Below are 20115 nucleotides of genomic sequence, written 5' to 3'. Positions count from 1 at the left end.
TGAGCTGATGGTGTCAAATTTGCAGATGAACTGAAGCTCAGCAGTTTCTCTTTGAAGTCTGGTCCTGAAGTTTTTATGCTGCAGGATGGCCACCTTAAGGTCTGCTATAGTGTGGCCAGGGAGGTTGAAGTGTTCTCCTACAGGTTTTTGTATATTGCCATTCCTAATATCTGATTTGTGTCCATTTATCCTTTTTCGTAGCGACTGTCCAGTTTGGCCGATGTACATAGCAGAGGGGCATTGCTGGCATATGATAGCGTATATTACATTGGTGGAGGTGCAGGTGAATGAACCGGTGATGGTGTGGCTGATCTGGTTAGGTCCTGTGATGGTGTCGCTGGTGTAGATATGTGGGCAGAGTTGGCATCGAGGTTTGTTGCATGGATTGGTTCCTGAGCTAGAGTTACTTTGGTGCAGTGTGCAGTTGCTGGTGAGAATATGTTTCAGGTTGGCAGGTTGTCTGTGGGCAAGGACTGGCCTGCCACCCAAGGCCTGTGAAAGTGTGGGATCATTGTCCAGGATGGGTTGTAGATCCCTGATGATGCGTTGGAGAGGTTTTAGCTGGGGACTGTATGTGATGGCCAGTGGAGTCCTGTTGGTTTCTTTCTTGGGTTTGTCTTGTCCTGCACCCAAGAAAGAAACCAACAGGACTCCACTGGCCATCACATACAGTCCCCAGCTAAAACCTCTCCAACGCATCATCAAGGATCTACAACCCATCCTGGACAATGATCCCACACTTTCACAGGCCTTGGGTGGCAGGCCAGTCCTTGCCCACAGACAACCTGCCAACCTGAAACATATTCTCACCAGCAACTGCACACTGCACCAAGGTAACTCTAGCTCAGGAACCAATCCATGCAACAAACCTCGATGCCAACTCTGCCCACATATCTACAGCAGCGACACCATCACAGGACCTAACCAGATCAGCCACACCATCACCGGTTCATTCACCTGCACCTCCACTAATGTAATATACGCTATCATATGCCAGCAATGCCCCTCTGCTATGTACATCGGCCAAACTGGACAGTCTCTATGGAAAAGGATAAATGGACACAAATCAGATATTAGGAATGGCAATATACAAAAACCTGTAGGAGAGCACTTCAACCTCCCTGGCCACACTATAGCAGACCTTAAGGTGGCCATCCTGCAGCAAAAAAACTTCAGGACCAGACTTCAAAGACTTCAAACTGCTGAGCTTCAGTTCATCTGCAAATTTGACACCATCAGCTCAGGATTAAACAAAGACTGTGGATGGCTTGCCAATTACAAAACCAGTTTCTCCTCCCTTGGTTTTCACACCTCAACTGCTAGAACAGGGCCTCATCCTCCCTGATTGAACTACCTCATTATCTCTAGCTTGCCTGCATATATATATACCTGCCCCTGGAAATTTCCACTACATGCATCTGACGAAGTGGGTATTCACCCACGAAAGCTCATGCTCCAAAACGTCTGTTAGTCTATAAGGTGCCACAGGACTCTTTGCTGCTTTTACAGATCCAGACTAACACGGCTACCCCTCTGATACTTTAATGCTGGTAGTTTTTTAGTGTGATGAAATGGAACCCCTCCGCAATGTGACTTGATCATACATGTAAACTAAGTATGAGAGTACAATATTAAGCAACCCCTTTGATCTGCTACTGAGATTACAATAGACATAATGAGTAATAAAGCCATAACATAATTGCTTTATGTGCTCCGGTTTCCAGAAAACTTTTCAAAAACAAGAACATATTAATTTTTATTCTGTCTTCATGAGTGCAGGACAAGGTTACATTGTGTTTGGATTTACAACAAAAAATCATAGAATCATAGAATATTAGGGTTGGAAGGGACCTCAGGAGGTCATCTAGTCCAACCCCCTGCTCAAAGCAGGACCAATCCCCAGATTTTTACCCCAGCATTCATTCCTCATTTTAAATGTACTGGTATTCAGTTTGGTCCTGTGCTTTGAAAAGGTTTCTTTTTTCAACCTGAATGATTACAGATATTATATCTTCCTCAAAAGAAGATTAAAAATAGTTTACTTAAAATAGGAGCTCTAAGCTGTGTTATAAATGGATTGACACTGTGGATTGACTGTAGTTTCTGTAAATACATGTGCATCTTTTGTTAAAATGGTGCTATGTAACTTATTACATTAGTGTGTTTAGCAAATAATAAACAGTCTATTTTGGAGCCAGTATGTTTGGGAGACTATTTTTTCTTTTAGTGCAGTGATGGAAGCACTCCAAAGCTATGCTTTAGCGCAACTCTTATCCTCTTTACAATGATAGCTTCTGGCCATACACTTAAGGCCTTTTTCTGCTCCCATTGAAATCCAAGGCACAACTCCTGTTTCAATGGGAGCAGATTGGACTCTTAAAGTCCAGAAATGACACCATCTACATGTTGTTTTCCTTGGAGATTCAGTCAGTTTCCATTTTTTTTTCTCTCTCAGTATCTCAAATACTGAAGCTGCACTTATGTTCTAGCCCCTGTCCACATTTCATAATAAGATCTATGATTCGGTGACCTGCTTTTATCTACCAACTTAAATTTTGCAGATCCACTGCTTTCTGGAGCAATTTGATTATTCCCAATGACTCAGTGTCATGCATTTCATTTGAACATAGTGGTAAAAGTCAGCGGTATAAACAAGCTTTCCCCCCCCCTTGCTGTTTTTAATTATTTATTCATTCAGAAGTCATTTGAAACTCTCTGTTGCTGGAGTCCAAATCTCTCATGAACAAAAAACATTGCATCTCTATAATATATTACTAATTGCTGATGTAATTTGATGTAATTCAAGATTAATTATCCACCTATGTATACTATTATTCTTGCAATAGTCTAAATGAATGAGTCCTGAAGGTTTTGTGAATGTGTCGTGTTAGAAAATTAAACAGTTTTAAGATTGACTGACTGATATTAGCTGTTTAGTATTTTGTGTGCATTTATTTAGTTGAAAGGAAAAAAAATCTTCCTGTTTTTAAAAAAGAAAGAAAGAAAGAAAACCCTTTGAGATGATCCACCTCATCAAAATAAGCACGACAGGCTTGAATACCCTTAATATATTCATACCCACATATTAAAGTGCTGTACATTTTTCATAATTATGTTCCTCTGTAACTGCTTTTGTGTGAATCATCTGGAAGAAAATGGAATTAATCAATCACTTGGCTTCACCTCCTGTATGATAAGAAACAATTCTAAACATCTTCAGGGTTGTTGGAATGTATGTTATTTTAACCCCTAAAATAATAACATGAGAGATTTGCTTCTATTTTCCAACAAGAGCAATTTTAAAATACCCTTTCACGTTTAGGGCAAGCTTAATCCTGCAAGGTGCTGAGAGCTCGTGTGAGATGCTAAGGGCACATCAGGATCTACTAGCTTCTATGGGAGACGAATGCATTTAGCATCTTGCAGGTGCTTCTCAGTACCTTGCAGTATGGAATCCTAAAGACTTGTAAAAGGCTTGTAAAATGTAAAAGTTAAATTGGATTAAGGCAGGGTGTGAATTTAAAGTGCAATAGCTAACTGTGACTGTGAACTAAGATAAACGAGAACAAGGTACTCTTATAGTGAAGCCCTAGGTCACAAAGATAAAATTTAGAAATATGGTAAAATATGAAACTCTGAATCTTTGCATTAAATAGAAGAAAAACTGCAAACTACATTGCAGAGATTGTTGACTTGATTCTTATTCACACTAAGGCCACTTTACACCACTCTCAAAATGTAAACACCCACTTTAAGGCCCCTTCACACTGCTAGAGTGGTGTAAAGTGGACTAGTATATGTTTACTTCTACTTATAAGGCCCCTTTGAGCTGTATACAGTGTCTTTAGTATAAATGAGAAGCAGATTTTGTGTGTGCACACTTGTGTGAAGATATTGTTATGGTATCTTTTTTATCAGTATCTTAAATGTGGACCACATTACTCTTTGTCTCATTATCTAATGTACTATTCAGTGCATGTCATTTGACTTGAGCTATTTTGTTTCTTCACAGCATTCACGATTCGTTGTTTGCATTAGGAAATATAGTTAGTGATGTGACCATGGTCAAATATTAATGTCATTATACACCATGTCAAGTTTTTTTTTAAAGATAAGTTTACTTTTTTGATGTCTTTTTCATTTACTCAGTGTCATTACTCCATGAACAAGGCAGCTTCTTTCCTGGGCATTGGCACGCAGAATGTTTACTTCATCACAACAGATGAAAGGTAAGAAAACAGAGCCACTGCCATGGTCTGATCCTTTTAAAATGCAGTAGTGCTGTAAGTAAGTAACCTATTTGAACATAACTGAAAAAGTTTTAAATCTGTGTCCCTTAGAGGTAAGATGATACCTGAGGAACTGGAGAAACAAGTCCAGCGGGCCAGGAAAGAGGTGAGAGGGGGAGAGAGAGCAACCATGCAGGCTGTGGGTTGTCCATTTGAATGAAAGAAAGGGGACTAAGAGTGAGCAGAAGTTACAATAGAGCAGTTCATATACAAATGTTCTTACACATGCAACCTGCTTGCCACAAATTGTTCAGTAAGCCAGGAATTCCGGGGGATTTGCTGTACAAGCCCATTAACATTTCCCAAGGCCTTTGCTAGTGTTAATCATAAGATCAAATAATGCTGCTCTGAAGGACTCTAGTACATCTTTTCCACTCACAATATTCCATTTGCCCTCAAGCCTTCATAAATTGTCATGATGAATGTATTGCTTTAAACGGTTGCTGCTTTCTTGATTATAATGTAATGATCTTTAACTGTAGCAAAAGCTACCTGCAAAAGCTGTAAGAGAAGAGTCAGCAAATGTTAAGAAGCATGTGGAATAAAGGCCTGTTGTCTTAGCATGTAGTACCACATTCCAACTCGCCCCATGTAGTGACAGGGATCAGAGGGATCCATCCAGTGTTTATGTTCCTCCAGGGATCCTGCTATCCAGGAATAGATTGGGGGTAGCATTTGCAGGGACTAGGGTATTGCACTGTGAGATGTATTTTGCTGCTCAGAGTGTATGCTCACAGTCTGCCAGCTAGCACTTGTTACTGACATTAGCTTATGAACTCACTAGCTTGGGGACCAGAACATGACTCCTAAGATTCTGATCATCTTTCCTTGGGTTGATTAGCTGGGCCTTCCTCTATTCACCTAACTTGTGCATCAAAGCAGCAAGGGCTGGCATTGAGCCTTTAGGCCTCAGTCTGGAAATCGCATACAGACACCCTGCTGTGCCATCTAGGATGTTAATGTTCTGGACCACACACAATGGGGCTGACATTTATACCTACTTTCCCATCATTGGCAATGGAGTCAGAAGTGACTGTGCCATCCTGCCTTGCTCCAGGACAGCAGAAAAAACTTTCAATAAGGGCTGCCTTAGAAGTATATCCTTAACCAAAAACCAACAGTTATTTCCCCACTGTGTACTATATTGAGTTCTGACTACTGATTTACTATGGGCCTAATTACATAGCAAAACAAATTCCTCCTTTCCCCCCTCCACTCCCCCAGACAGCTGAAACAGAAGACCTACACTTTGCTCATATTGAGCAGGTAGGAGAAAACAGAAGTGAAAATAAAACTGGGCAACTAAAAAGCAATAAATTAGCTGGGCTAATAGTGAAAAATTCCTTGCTCAGGTAAGAAAAGGACTTTCCTTTCTTAGCCTGCGAATGAACTGTTGATTTTTTGGATGATTTTAAAGAAAAGCACCTAAAAGAAGAGTGGGCTAGATCGATTTGTGTTGCACTGATTTTTATAGAAAAAGAAAACTTTTTCCTTATTAAAAATGTTCTGGTTACAGATTTGCTTTCTTTCATAATGTTTATTATTGTTTCATTTTCCTTGAAATGGGAACGACAAGCACTTTGAAAGGTTCTCTCATTTCAGTTTAGGTTCTGTAAGTACCGCTCTCCTTGATGAAATGCTATTTTATAATTTTTCCACAGAAATATGCCTCAGTGAATCGCAGTAAATATTCTTCTGACACCAGAGGACTATTTTTTTTCTTATTCTGCAGTGGTGGAAGTGCATGAGTGTTCTATAAAGCATAACAAGGAGACAAAGTGGATGAGGTAATATCTTCTCTTGGACCAATTTCTGCTGGTGAGACAGACAAGCTTTCGAGGTTACATAGAGTCCAGATATGAAGAAGAGCTTTGTGTAAGCTTGAAAATTTGTCTCTCACAAACAGCAGTTGGTTCAATAAAAGATATGATCTTACCCACCTTGTCTATCCAGTATGCTGAGATCAACACTGCATAAGGCATAATAGACTAGAACCCTTGGCCTCTTTACTAACATGTAAAAGCAGCAAAGAATCCTGTGGCACCTTATAGACTAACAGACGTTTTGGAGCATGAGCTTTCGTGGGTGAATACCCACTTCCTCAGATGCATGTAATGGAAATATCCAGGGGCAGGTATATATATGTGTGCTAGCAAGCAAGCTAGAGAAAACGAGGTCAGTTCAATCAGGGAGGATGAGGCCCTGTTCTAGCAGTTGAGGTATTCACCCACGAAAGCTCATGCTCCAAAACGTCTGTTAGTCTATAAGGTGCCACAGGATTCTTTGCTGCTTTTACAGATCCAGACTAACACGGCTACCCTCTGATACTTTACTAACATGATACGACTAGACCTAGTACTTACAGCAAAAAGGAAAAAAACTCAGAAAGGATTTGCTTAAATATAGTGGCAAGCAGAATAAAAACATACTTCCTTTACTTAATAAAAATGTTATGGTCATTATCAAGAATTCATAGAGGACCCAATCCTGTTGGCCTGATTCAGGCAAACCCCTTGTTGGCCTCAGTGGGAGTTTTGCCTTTGCCTGTTCATTTACTGTGGGAGCAGACCAACAGGGATTCTTCAATGAATTTTTGTTAAATGTAATGAATACATAGAATTATTGCCATAGCGGAAGTGTTGCTTCACTTGGTACTTTAGTTTCAGGCTCTTTTGTTGTGTTTCAGATTAGTTGACTTGTTTTAGACTGTGAGAGGAATGAGACCTTACAGACTGGGATTTTTGTGAACATATGGGCCTGAGTCTCATTTACACTAAGGCCTTTTACACTGCGCTGGAAGTGTAAGTAAAATTGACTCTCCCTGCAAGGCCTGTTGACATGGTTAGGTGTAAAGTTGCCTTAGTGTAATTGTGAATGAGGCCTATATGTCTTCAATAGATGCTTAAAAGTAAGTGATAGTTATTTAAAGTTGGTCTGGATTTCATTTGAAATAAAACATCACATTGCCAGATTGTCAACTGCTATAAATAGAAATGAATGGAGCTACGCTGATTTACATCAGATGAGGGTCTGGCCCTAAAACTAAATCAGAGAGAGGTCCCTCTCGTTAGCCTAAAATTAAGCATGTAGTTGATGAGAAATCCCAAATTTAACAGTTTAATACCAGTTTTAGTGCGTATGCAGTGATGATTTTACCATCCTTTGGCCATAACCTTGAGTGGTGCAGAGGACTAACCACTCCCATTGACCTGAGAGTTCTATCGCTCAGTGCTGCTTGGGATGAATTTAGCTTCTCTAAATAAATGCAAACTTGGTTGCATGTGCAACTCTCACTGACATCAGTAAGAGCTACAAACTCGTATCAGAGGGCAGAGTTCCGTCTACTATTGTAACCACCCTGCTAGGATTAACTAAACAGGAAAACTTTTGCTGCCAAGGCCAAAAGGGAAAGAGAGAATTGCCAGAGACCTCAAAGCTGCCAAAAGTTTTACTACTCAGTCTATCTAATCTGTCTGAGAGAGAGATGGGAGAAGATCTCACTATATGTTTAACCACTGCCTATAATCCTTACTATTTTCAGAAGAGTAGGACAGACACAGTGACTTGCTGTGGACCACTGACATCAGGTTTAGTGATAATGGTTCCAGCTTTAGAATATGCTGGCACCTGCTAAGGCAGAAGGTGTTACTAAGCTCAGCCTTTCTCTGCGCTAAGCAGGGTGAAGAATACAAGCACTACAGAGGTAATGCAGGTGGGATCCCCTGAGAGATGGAGTCACTTCCTTGCCTGATAGTTGAGCTAATGGTGCCATCAATATTAGGCAGAGCTGCAGCAAACACAGCAGTGAGAGAGAAAGGATTGTGAAATGACAATTAAAGTGTAAAAGAGAGATGTCAACTATGCAACATACTTTCATCTTTACAGAGCTCAGAGCTGTCAAAATATAGTCTGCATCTAGTAGAGTCCAGTCCATGACAATATGTCATCCTGGAATGCTGGTCAGCATTTTTAAATACAGTACCTCATACGTTAGCCTTTTACTGCTGAGAAACTAAAATGTAGACACTGTTATACCTGCCCTACTTTTCTAGACCTTGTTATATTTTAGCTCAGTATGCATATTAGAGGATATGAACAGTGCAAATGACATTTCTTTGTTTTGGATCATTTCACAGGGGGCAGCACCATTTCTTGTCTGTGCCACAGCTGGTACAACTGTGTTGGGAGCATTTGATCCTCTGGATAAAATCGCTGATATCTGTGAAAGACATGGTCTTTGGCTGCATGTGGATGTAAGTTAGTTTATATACCGTGTAGTTTGTTAGTATTGCTTCAGCATTATTGATGCTTTCTTTGGCTGCTGTGATATTTCTGTGCACTCAGAAATTAGATAGGAGTTTAATTTGCCATTCTTTGCATGGGCAGCAGAAATGCAGCCGGTTTCTCTGCTAAGTTCCGCTTGCTGAAAACCAGAAAAGAAGTGGGTTTTGAAACCTGGTCAAAGTCTTTTTTGCAGATTGCCAGATTGTACTTTAAGAATGCGTCTAAATAGCTTCCCACTCTTTCCTCCCACCCAAAAGACAAAACCAAACCCCATGCAGTTTTGAAGAAGAGAATTGTATAGAAATATTCCTTCAAATTCTTTCAGCGTCTTAATGTGGGCTGGATATAGCATAGTTACTGTTAGCAGGGTCAAAGTCAAATGTTCCCAGTGAGACTAGGAAGACTTGTAGTCAGTGAGTTTATAGTGGTCCAAATGAGAACAGAATCTGCCTTGATCACAATAACTGATGGCTGTCTCACATTCTTGGATTTGGCTTTCCCTGTTGACCCACTTAAATTTTCCTGGGCTGCTCGGAATAAAATGTTCTCTAACCTTATTTTTTTTCATTGTATGATAAGGTTTTAATCTTATACAAGTGAAAGGTTGGAAAGTTGAATTTATTATCTCTATCTGGAGTAACTATTGAGTTACTAGTATGAAGAGTTAATTTTTTAAAAAATTGTTTAATCTAAAATTAAATCTTGTAGGCCATCTTCTTCTTAATTACACTAGTATAAATCCAGAATAACTCGACTGAAGTCTATGGAATTACTTGGGATTTATATCAATGTAGTCAGAGGAAAATCTGGACCTGGGTCTATAGGGAAGATTTAATGTTGTTTGTTTTGATTTTGAACACTTAAGATTTTTGTGACGAAAATGACCTGGGTTTTATATAGAAACTTTTTTTATATTTAACCTGATCATGCTTCCAATTGAGTCAGTGAGTTTTGACATTGATTTGATGGATAGGCCCTATTCATTTTAATATAAGAGCTGGAGAAATAGTATGGTTAGGGCATTGCTTATCAAATATAATATTTTTGATCTGATAATCGTCCTATGGTTCCTAAATTGCAGTCTGAGAAGTACTTGCTAGTGGCCTGCAGAGAGCTGGCTTTTCTTGTTTCCAGCTGCTAAATCGTATTTAAGAAGCTAAAAAAAATAATTTAATATTTGGAAAATTCTACTTTTCTGTGTGTGCAATTGCTGTAGTTTCCCCAGGGATCTTACTTGATTTACAGAGGAAGGGGAGGTGTCCTGCACAATCATGAATGGGAGGATATTTAGTGAGCACGGCAACTTTGCTATTAAGATGTGGTCCCCATTATGAAAAAGTTTGAAAATTCTTATCCTAGGCTGATAGTGGTTTATTTTAGCTTTTCTTTTTTCTACTAATAATTTATTATAAAAGACTTTGAGCACATTATGTGACATGTGCCCCACAATCTCCCTTTCCATGCATAGCTGCATGGAAACTCTTCATTAATGTCTCAGACTTATAGATTCATTGCAGCTGTTAGGTAGTTGGGGTCCAATCCTGCTCACATTGAATCCATGTTTAAAAATTCCATTGATTTCAGTGATGCAACATCAGACCCTAGTAGGGTGAACAAATGTCCCGATTCTATAGGGACAGTCCTGATTTGGGGGTCTTTTTTCTTATATAGGCTCCTATTACTCCCCCCCCCCCAAATGTCCCGATTTTTCACATTTGCTGTCTGGTCACCCTAGACCCTGAGTGCTACCGTCACATACTTGCAAACATTATATTCCATAGTAAAAGTCAGTGGTCCAAATTCTGGGCCTGACTACGCAACTTACATAGAGTAGCCTTTACTTGAGAGAGTATTATCATTGAGGTCAATGGGATTACTCCTGTAAGTGCTACAGAGAGTGAGTGAGTGAGATTTGCAGAATTGGGCCCTCTTCGACACCAGTGCAACCGACTTGATTTCAACATGGTTGCATTGATGTCACTGAGTGTACAATTAGGCACCGTGATCAAGGATCACACATTTAAAACAGAGTATTGCTTTAGCATAAAATGGATTATTGAGGCTTTATAAAATAATGCAGTAGGAATACTTATAGAACCTTAGAATATACAAATAACATTGTCTTGGTTATGTAAATATCTCAACAGGCATCTTGGGGTGGCTCAGCTTTGATGTCAAGGAAGCATCGTAAGCTTCTGCATGGCATTCACAGGTAAATAGTTTAACAGCTCAGGGGAACACCTAGGAAGGGTGTTAATTGGGAAGGGGCACTGCTTAAGAATCTCTTTGGAGTTTGTATATCCAAAGCATTTTTTTAATTGAAGAGACCTCAGAATTTATAGAGGAGTGGGGAGGAAATTCAGAAATTTGTTACAGGCATTTGTACTATACATGGTCATTTTTCACTATCTACTACTATGATTATAAGGTAATTTGTTTTTCCTCTTTCCTTAATTCCCCAGAGCTGATTCTGTTGCCTGGAATCCCCATAAAATGCTGATGGCAGGAATCCAGTGCTGTGCTCTTCTGGTGAAAGACAACTCTGTAAGTTGTCCTGTTATCTTTTTAAATGCAACTTAAAATTGGGGTGTATCATTGCTGTATTATGGAAGTGGAGATAATTAGGAAGCAATTGCAAGTTATTTTTACTACACTCTCCAATGCAAAGTATAGAGCTGTAAAAAATGTATACAGTGTCACAAAGGATAAATAAATGATATGGGACCAAATTCACCCATGACACTAAACTCAACAGAGTTATACCAGGGTTGAATTTTGCACATGGTGTTCCTGTAACTTATTTGATTTTGATTATGAAGTAAGCTGCTCAGTCACACAGATGCAGGATGAAGTGCTCTCAAGCACTTGGAGACTGATCTTGCTCCCATCAAAGTCCATGGCAAAACTCTCATCCATTTGGATGGGAGCAGTATTTAGTCTTTAGATGGCATTCATTAAACTGGGGGTGAAGGGATAGCTCAGTGGTTTGAGCATCTGGGATAAAAATCTGTTTGGGGATTGGTCCTGCTTTGAGCAGGGGGTTGAGCTAGATGACCTCCTGAGGTCCCTTCCAGCCCTGATAGTCTGTGATTCTGTGAAACAGGTAAGGCTAAATGTTTCCTTCATTTGCACTAAATTTTAGGTCAACTTACAACCACTGCTCTTTTGCCTCTCCCCATTGTTCACTGCATTGTGCTGGCAAGTTTCTTTCATCCCTTCCATATCTTCCATATGGTTTGGTTTCTTCTCTGTCTGCCTGTCCCAGTGATGTGCTATGCTGCATAAAAATCAGCTGAAGGACGACTTAGTTCGTGCTGTCACAGATTGACAGGAGGTGCTGTGTTCAGCAGAGTTACTTCAGCACATTGCACTAGTGCATCAGCAGGATAGGTAGGTGGAAAAGAGATGGCTCACTGGTATTTCTGGGGAGCGATAGGTGGCAATACCTCTTCTGTTTTTGCTTGCATACACTGATAGAGTGATATAAGTTTCATTTTTTCCCCCATGAATTAATCACTCTCTTCTTCTGAGTAACCTTCCCAGGAATTAGCATTTACTCCAAGTAGATAGGACTACTTTTTAAATACCTGCTGTGTTTGCAGTCTGACATATTCAATTATGAAGCTGTTCAGTTCTGGTTATAGCAATATCTCAAGTGACCTTCCATAGCTTGCAGTAACATTACACACCATGTTAGGTCTTTTTGTGATAGACATAATAATTTCTAACAGGAAAGAATGACATGAGGGGAACTAATATCCTCTGATGTGCTCTGTCAGAGTAGAATGTGGGTGATTGTGCCTGGTGGTTAGATTAGGAGTGAGCCCTGGTGGCTACAGCAGGAGCCAGAAGTCAGTAATTGGAGCCATGAGCCCGAGCCAGATTACATGGAGTGAGGCAAAGCAGGGGCAGGGCTGTTTCCAAGCCCGGAGCTGTCACAGTCATGGGTGAATACTTTGAGCAGCCACCAAATTTCTCCTGCTGGGTTTTAGAGCTGGTCTGCTGACTCTTATCACCAAGGAAGCAGCCTACCACAGGCCGGCTCCGCTCCTCAGATTGCCTGAAGACTGGCTCTGCTGCAGTTTCTGCTTCCTTACGTCCTCTGCAATGCAGCTGTTATATTTTGATAACTCCGTGTCCATCCTTGCCTCACCCTCACAGCTGAAACACTATGTCTGTAGGAGCCAAACCAAACAACACATCATTTTTTTTTAATACCACTGCTTCTTTTTCAAGCTGTAGCACTACCTGCTGTGCTAGTTGACTTAGATGTCCATCTATGAGCGCAAGCTTTCTTTTCAAAACTGACTTAATGTGATGCAATGGCTGTGCAGGCAGATTACTGTAGCAGGTGTGGGACCACTCAGAATAACATAAGACTGTAAGAAATTTTAGGGATTGGAAAAGGCTCAGTATCTGACCTTTTGTTTGATTTGAGATTCCATCTTCTTGCCTTTGTCACCATGACTTCCAGTCTCCTAAAAGGATAGAGGATGCTTTCTTAAATCTCACAAATGTAGGGCCCAGTTGTGGTTTTCCACCCACTGCTCCAACTTGTGGGTATGGAGGAGGAGCCTTACCATTCTGAGGAGTGTAAGGGGAGAGCAGCCACAGTACCACTCTTTCCAAGGTGATGGCATGAGCTTCCTCCATATAATGTCAATTTTGCTGGCTGCTATGGAGGTGAGATGGGCTGGTGATTTGCTGGTCCCTCTGGGAAGCTAGTGGTATTGATGGTGTCCAGTCCCCACACACACCTCCTTGAATGCTCTCCCTTTTTGTGCCCCTCAATCAAGACCATAGCCCAATGTTTGAAGGGGAACTGAAGGAACAAGGAGAGAAGGAGGAAGACATAGTGACTTGAAATGAGGAATGTTGTTCCCTTTTATTATTCCCTCATTCTCCTAACTGATTTTATTCTACGTATGCCAGTAGGTAACTCATATCACTTTTATATCCCTTGGATTTTGTCTTGACATATTTTCTTCTATTTTATTACCAGTTCGAGAGTTATCTGTGGTGCATTGGAATGTACAGGTTTTAATCTGCATTGTTACAGAAATAACACTTTTCGTAAAAGGCTCTGTCAGACACCTTGTATCATTTCGCAGTCAAACTTGCAACAGATGTAGAGAAATGAAATATGAAATATACCTCCAGTCAGTCCACACTGAAATTTAAAAAATGGATTGTGTTCTCTCCATGAGCAGCAAGGTTTCATGTTTTTAGGCTTCATAATCTACTTAGAACACATGCAATGTGGCTGCCACGTAAAAACACAGTGGCAAATCCAGATTAAATTCTGTAGCCAAACTTTTACTCTACATGCATTCTTAATTGAATGGTTTCATTCAGCCAAAATTCTCCACCAGTTCCACCCCCCTCAATAATTCAGAACTCTACTACCCTCCTTTGTTATGTAAGTGCACACCTTAGGGTCATCTTCAACTTCTTTTCCGTTTCCTGCTAAATCCTGGCTGTTGCTTCTTTCTCTGCAGTATTTATCAAATCTGTCCATTCCTCACTGTCTCAAATGCTGCAACCTTCTCCTTTCTGCTTACCCCTATCTCTACTGTCTTTGGCCATCCAAATTTCTGCCTTTAAAATCATCATCTTCTCCTGTTACTCTATGGCACCCCTTCCTCGAGACATTTCATTAGCATCTTGTCTCATTGCACTTTAATTTTAAACCCCTTGTCCGAATCTTCTACGTTCTGCTCAGCTCTGTACCTGCTGCATCACAGCTCTCCTTTCCTCCTACTTCCCACCTTGTGACCTACCTTTTTCCAACTCCCCTCTTCTTTAATGCTGCCTTTATTTCCTCCACCACCCCATTTGTAAGCTTGTGTCTTTTGTCATATTTTGTACTCCATAATCCTACAACAACCCACTCTCCTCTTATGAATGATGTGGCTTCATTCTTCGTCCTATCCCTTTACAGAACTCATTTATTGTGGCTTCTTTTTCACCACTCATCTCTGTTTGGACAGTCTCTACTGAATTAGTCTTGAGAGTCAGAGCGTGCGAATTTTTGCATAAAATGCTTTCATTTTAAAACTGGAATTATGATACAATAAAATAATTTCCTGCATGCTACTTTTAAATGTGAAGAGTGACAGAAATCTCTTAGGAGACTAAAAATGGTGCTGTTTTGATACTCTGCTCGGTGTATTTTTATTGTACCAAATGAGTAATCTATGCTTAAATCATTAGAGGTTGTCCAGTGTTTTGGGGTGGGGAAATCTGAAATTTGGGGTGAAATCCACCCCACCTCATAAGCCCCAAGTAATTGGACTATACGTAAGGAACTCTGTTGGAGCACGCCAGATTGAATTCAGCTACCCCTTTACCCACAGACAGGTCACATAGGTGCTGGAACTAGGGCTTCTGGGGGTGCTGCCGCATCCTCTGACTTGAAGTGGTTTCCATCCTATTCAGGGTTTACAGTTTGGATCAGTGGCTCTCAGCACCCCACTATACAAATTGTTCCAGCACCCCTGGCTGCAAAGCACCTCCTCTGTGACTGCTCTTCCAACCTATGGTAGCAGCAGGCCGACACTCTATATATTTGGGCAACTAGTTCAGTGTAAATGCAGATCCAGTGGCTCTTCTTTTCACCTGCTCCCATGGCCTCTTTAGGGCTGATACAGAAAACTCTTCTACAGCCCACAACTCATCATTGGCAATATGGGGTGAAATACTGGTCTCACTGGGATCAATGGCAAAACTCCCATTGGCTTCATAGGGGCCAGGTTTTCATCCAGTGTTCTTAAGTAATAAGGAGGGCCTTGCATGCGTCCTCCATGCTTGGGTTCATTCCATGTTTTTTTTCAGTAAAAGTTTGGCACAAAGAAAATAGTGCACGTTAATTTCCTACTTATAATGTTGCTTATAAAATTAAAAGTTTTTTTTAAATGCACAGCAGCAGTCTAAGCGTTTATTTTATTTTAAAATAGGACCTGCTTAAGAAATGCTACTCTGCCAAGGCCTCCTACCTTTTCCAGCAGGACAAGTTCTATGATGTCAGCTACGACACAGGAGACAAGTCTATCCAGTGTAGCAGACGACCAGATGCATTTAAATTCTGGATGACGTGGAAAGCATTGGGAACTACAGGACTTGAGGAACGAGTAAACAGAGCCCTTGCCTTAGCTAGGTATCTGATCTCAAATTTGAATGTTTTTTTTTTGGTTTTAATTGACTGAAGCTTCCATAACAGTGTCGCAGCACACTGTCTATCCTGAAACCAGTTAAACCTTTGTAACTTTAAAATAATCTAATAATAATTGATAAATTAGGGATAAAATGAAGTTCAGGGTCCAATTTAAAGGGATAGCATCAATCTGTATTAGGCCTAATGGTGATCTTCTGGAAACTGATGTGGTCCAGTGACGAACACGCTTCTTATTTCAGACATCTAATTTAGAAAGAACTCTGCTGTTTTTCATTAATGCCAAAACACAATGGGCCAGATTCTGTGCTGTATCCAGCTGGAGGTGAATTTACCATTCCAGAGACTGTGTATGCTGGGGAAATTCCCTTGGGCCACTGCAGCCCCTTTAGGGCTCTTTTATGCCACCAATTTGGTGGCAGTACCTGTAGAGAGAGTGGGTTTTCCTCCCCTTCCCCTAAAACTCCATGGTGCAGGCAAGGTTTTAATGTGTAGGGTGCCATCGTTTTTCTGAAGTGTGTTAGCATCTGTGGCTTCTGTCCTTGGAGCAGCCAAGAAATCCCACCACTCTAGTATTTGCAAGTGCTTCTAAGAGGCATTTGAAATTAATGCTTTGTTTTTAAAATATATATTTGAGCATGATCCATAATGTTCTTGAAAGTCAGGTGCAGAACCTGGATTTAGAAATAAAGGTTGGGATTACCATAATGGATCACACAAATGCTCCATCAAGTCTATACTCCATTGGTGGCCTGTATCGTGTGCCTCAGAGGAACGTGCAAGAAACCCTACAGCAGGATTTTATGGAATACCTGGCCCACAGGGAATTTTTCTTCCTAAGCAGGGCCGGCTTTAGGCCGATTTGCCCAATTCCCAGGAATTGGGCCCCACGCCTTAGACACTCTTTTTTTTTAAACTTACCCCGGGTCCCTGGCTGCGATCTGCTCAGGGGTCTTCCGTGGTCCTGCTCCCTTGAGCGAAGCGCAGGAGGGAGCGCGGCAAGCCCCGCGGCCCCGGCTGGAGCACGGCAAGCCCCGCTCTCCCGGCTGGAGCTCTGGCCAGAGCTCTGCAAGCCCCGCTCTCCCGGCTGGAGCCCCGGCCGGAGCGCGGCAAGCCCCGCTCTCCCGGCTGGAGCCCCGGCCGGAGCGCGGCAAGCCCCGCTCTCCCGGCTGGAGCCCCGGCCGGAGCGCGGCAAGCCCCGCTCTCCTGGCTGGAGCCCCGGCCGGAGCGCGGCAAGCCCCGCTCTCCTGGCTGGAGCCCCGGCCGGAGCGCGGCAAGCCCCGCTCTCCTGGCTGGAGCCCCGGCCGGAGCGTGGCAAGCCCCGTGGCCCTGCTCTCCTGGCTGGAGCTCTGGGCCTTTAAATAGCCTCCAGAGCCCTGGGGTAGTGAGGGACTCCGGGGGCTATTTAAAGGGTCAGGGCTCCAGCTGCCTGCCTCTGCCACCCCAGTCCTTTAAATAGCCACCAGAACCCGGCCACCGCCATGCATTCCCCAGGGCTCCGGCGGCTATTTAAAAGGTCTAGGGCGGGGTAGAAGCTGGGGAGCCCCGGGCCCTTTAAATAGCCCCAAAGCCCTGGGATAGCAGGGAGCTTGGGGGCTATTTAAAGGGCTGGGGCTCCAGCTGCCTCTGCTGCACCCCCTGCCCTGCCCACACCAGCCCCGCTCCCCCTGCCTGCAGCCAGCTCTGCACCCCGTGCCCACAGCCTGTCCCTGTCAAACCCCCTACCGTGTCTCCAGTCAACCCCTGCCACACACCCCTGTGGCCCTGCCCAAAGCCAGCCAGCCACACACACACTGCTGCCCGCACCAGCCCTGCACACCCTGCCCTGTCTCTAGCCAAGCCCTGCTGCACCCCCCTGCCTGAAGCCAGCCAGTCTCACACTCCTCTGTCTCCAGCCCTGCCAACCCCTGCTGCATCCCCCCGTGGCCCTACCTGAAGCCAGCCCACCCCACACCCCCCTGTCTCCAGCCAGCCCCGCACCCCTTGCCCTGCCTGCAGCCAGACCCTACCTCCAGTCAGCCCCTGCCCTGCCTCCAGCCAGCCCCATGTCCACTTGTGCCCTGCAGTTCGCAGGGCAGTAACCCTGCACACCTGCTTCAATGAGGGGGGCAGGGAGCAGCTGGGACCCACACATGTGAAACTGCAGTCATTAATAACCAATCAACAGCATATATGATGCAATGTACATAATATATAATTTTATTATTTATATAGTTATGGAAAGTAAATAATACATGAAAGAAATGAAAGGCTTTTTTTTCCACTTTTTTTTTAAGTCATCCCTGCCAGGGCCCCGCCGAAAATGTTCGAATTGGGCCCCGCACTTCCTAAAGCTGGTCCTGTTCCTAAGCCCCATTAATTAGAGGTTGGCTTCTTCCTTGAAGCGTCCCTTCAGAACCTCTCTAATAGTGTATCTTTGCGTGGTCTTGTTACCTTTCTAAATTTTCAGTCCTTTTTATTTTTGAACCCTACTAAGTTCTTGAGCTCTGTCTTGTAGCAGTAAGTTCCATGAGCTCATTGTGCACTCCCTTAATGAGCACTTCCAAGATAGTGTTGCCAGAGGCTCTGGGAAGAGAATTATTTATATGGGTTATTTTGCATAGATACTGACCTTTTAAAATAATACGTTGAAAAAAAATCCTTTCCTTTTTGTACAGTGCCTAGCACAATAGGGTCCTGATCCATGACTGGGACTCCTTGGCTTCAAAATACAAATAATAGATATTAATAAGACTAATCAGCCCTATGTTAATATTTTATTTTTAATTTGATGCCAAATACTATCTCAGAGAGAGTAATACCCTAGCATTTATAATGGTGCAAGTTAAAGAGACGTTTCTTCTTCAACACTTTCATATAAAGAAAAGGCTAAAACATTAATTCTGTAAAAATATATGTATTATAAAGAAAAAAGGTGGCGCTAGAGGGAATTCATTAAAAACTAAATCCATTGTCGTGATTCTGCTGCTTAAATGTCCCTAGAGTCTTTTGAGTAAATTGCAGTCTTGTGTGCACTTCAGGGCCCTCTGCTGATATATGTATATAAAGCACATCAGTTCTTTCTGCTATCAGTAGACGGATTCAGCCACATCAAGGTCACTGACACAGCTCATCTGACGGAGAATGTACAGATTATTGATGGGATCAATACTCTCTTTGATAGTTGGGATTTAGCTGGTGGTGTTTCTAAGTGACAGTGTGAGTTTTTATTTTTGTTTTGTTTTTTAATGAAATTGTCTTAATCAGATAACAGCTAGCAGTGATATTCTGTACAATAGCTGCTTTGCTATTTTGACTTTGCATGGGAACAGGCACTTGGTAGCTGAGACATCACTTTCCCTGGGCACTAAGCCAGATTTCTTAACTACATGACCAACTGTTCAGCCTTTTTCTTGCTATGTTACAGTAAGGTTTATTTTGATGCTGCAGAGATGATATTTTAGTGTTCCTGAATATGACCTGGTTTAATTCTGGAGCTAGTCCATTGACCTTACCATTTGAAGGCAAGAATTTTTCCACTGCCAGGCAGAGTTGCAAAGGTTTTTAATCTGATTGCAATTCTGTACTCCCTATTCATCAAACTCTGCCCACTGGCCATTGCATTGATTTCTTCCTTTTTTTTTTAGAGGTGAATCATGTTTTCATAGCATTATCTTAGATCAGATCAGAGTACTCCTGAGCTATTTACTTGAAAGGACTTACTTTTAAAATACTTAGAATAGAGTGCTCAACTGATCACTTTGGAGATTATTTTCTTTACATTTAGTCCTGGTGGCAAAGAATTTGATTCCATTATTTCCACAGTTTGTGTCACTTCTGTCTGATTCCTTTCCTAAAGACACTCCTCCGCCTGAAACCTAGCTTCATTCACTACTGGCTCCTCCTCATTTTCTGCGGTGTTAGTAATTTCAAATACTTGTTTTTTCTGCTCTGTTATGAAGTTGTTGAACCAGGAGTCCGCTCCGTCTGTGATTCCACAGTCAGGGGATAATAATATACAGTTGCACTGTCAACCATGGAAAGATGTAGGGAGAAAATTACATCACTGGTGCCAAATGGACCGGACATTAGAAATCGAGAATGATGGATTTTCTAGTGGCTGCCTTTTTTGGCCATGGACAGTGGTCAGAGAAACATCAGATGTCAGTCAGTCATACACGATTTTTAATCTTGTTTCAGTGGGTGGTTAAAAAACAAAAAACAAGATGCTAGCCATGAGTGAGAGAGATATTTTGCAGTGCTAACTATATTGCTAACACCATTTAAAAATTGCTGACATCTTTCAAAAACAAGGTGATCTCATTTTAGGTAATCCAAAAAAGGGAAGCGTTGTTGTATTTTTGTGTGAAGTTTTGTTTTAAATGAATGAGG

The 20115-nt window shown here is 41.9% G+C and overlaps 2 protein-coding genes across 2 annotated transcripts in view; one reads left to right on the top strand and one right to left on the bottom strand.

Moving 5' to 3' along the window:
- Positions 1–20115, bottom strand: part of GPD1L (glycerol-3-phosphate dehydrogenase 1 like) — an 844690-nt gene that overhangs the window by 650141 nt on the left and 174434 nt on the right. The window lies entirely within an intron of this gene.
- Positions 1–20115, top strand: part of GADL1 (glutamate decarboxylase like 1) — a 132986-nt gene that overhangs the window by 38701 nt on the left and 74170 nt on the right. The window contains exons 7-12 of the mRNA XM_050938467.1: positions 4150–4229; positions 4341–4395; positions 8426–8542; positions 10721–10785; positions 11036–11117; positions 15530–15729. Of these exons, the coding sequence (XP_050794424.1) occupies positions 4150–4229; positions 4341–4395; positions 8426–8542; positions 10721–10785; positions 11036–11117; positions 15530–15729 (599 nt within the window). The remainder of the gene's footprint in view (positions 1–4149; positions 4230–4340; positions 4396–8425; positions 8543–10720; positions 10786–11035; positions 11118–15529; positions 15730–20115) is intronic.

Source organism: Gopherus flavomarginatus, chromosome 2 (assembly GCF_025201925.1).
Source record: "Gopherus flavomarginatus isolate rGopFla2 chromosome 2, rGopFla2.mat.asm, whole genome shotgun sequence".
NCBI lineage: Eukaryota > Metazoa > Chordata > Testudines > Testudinidae > Gopherus > Gopherus flavomarginatus.
This window is presented reverse-complemented; position numbering and strand designations above follow the sequence as displayed.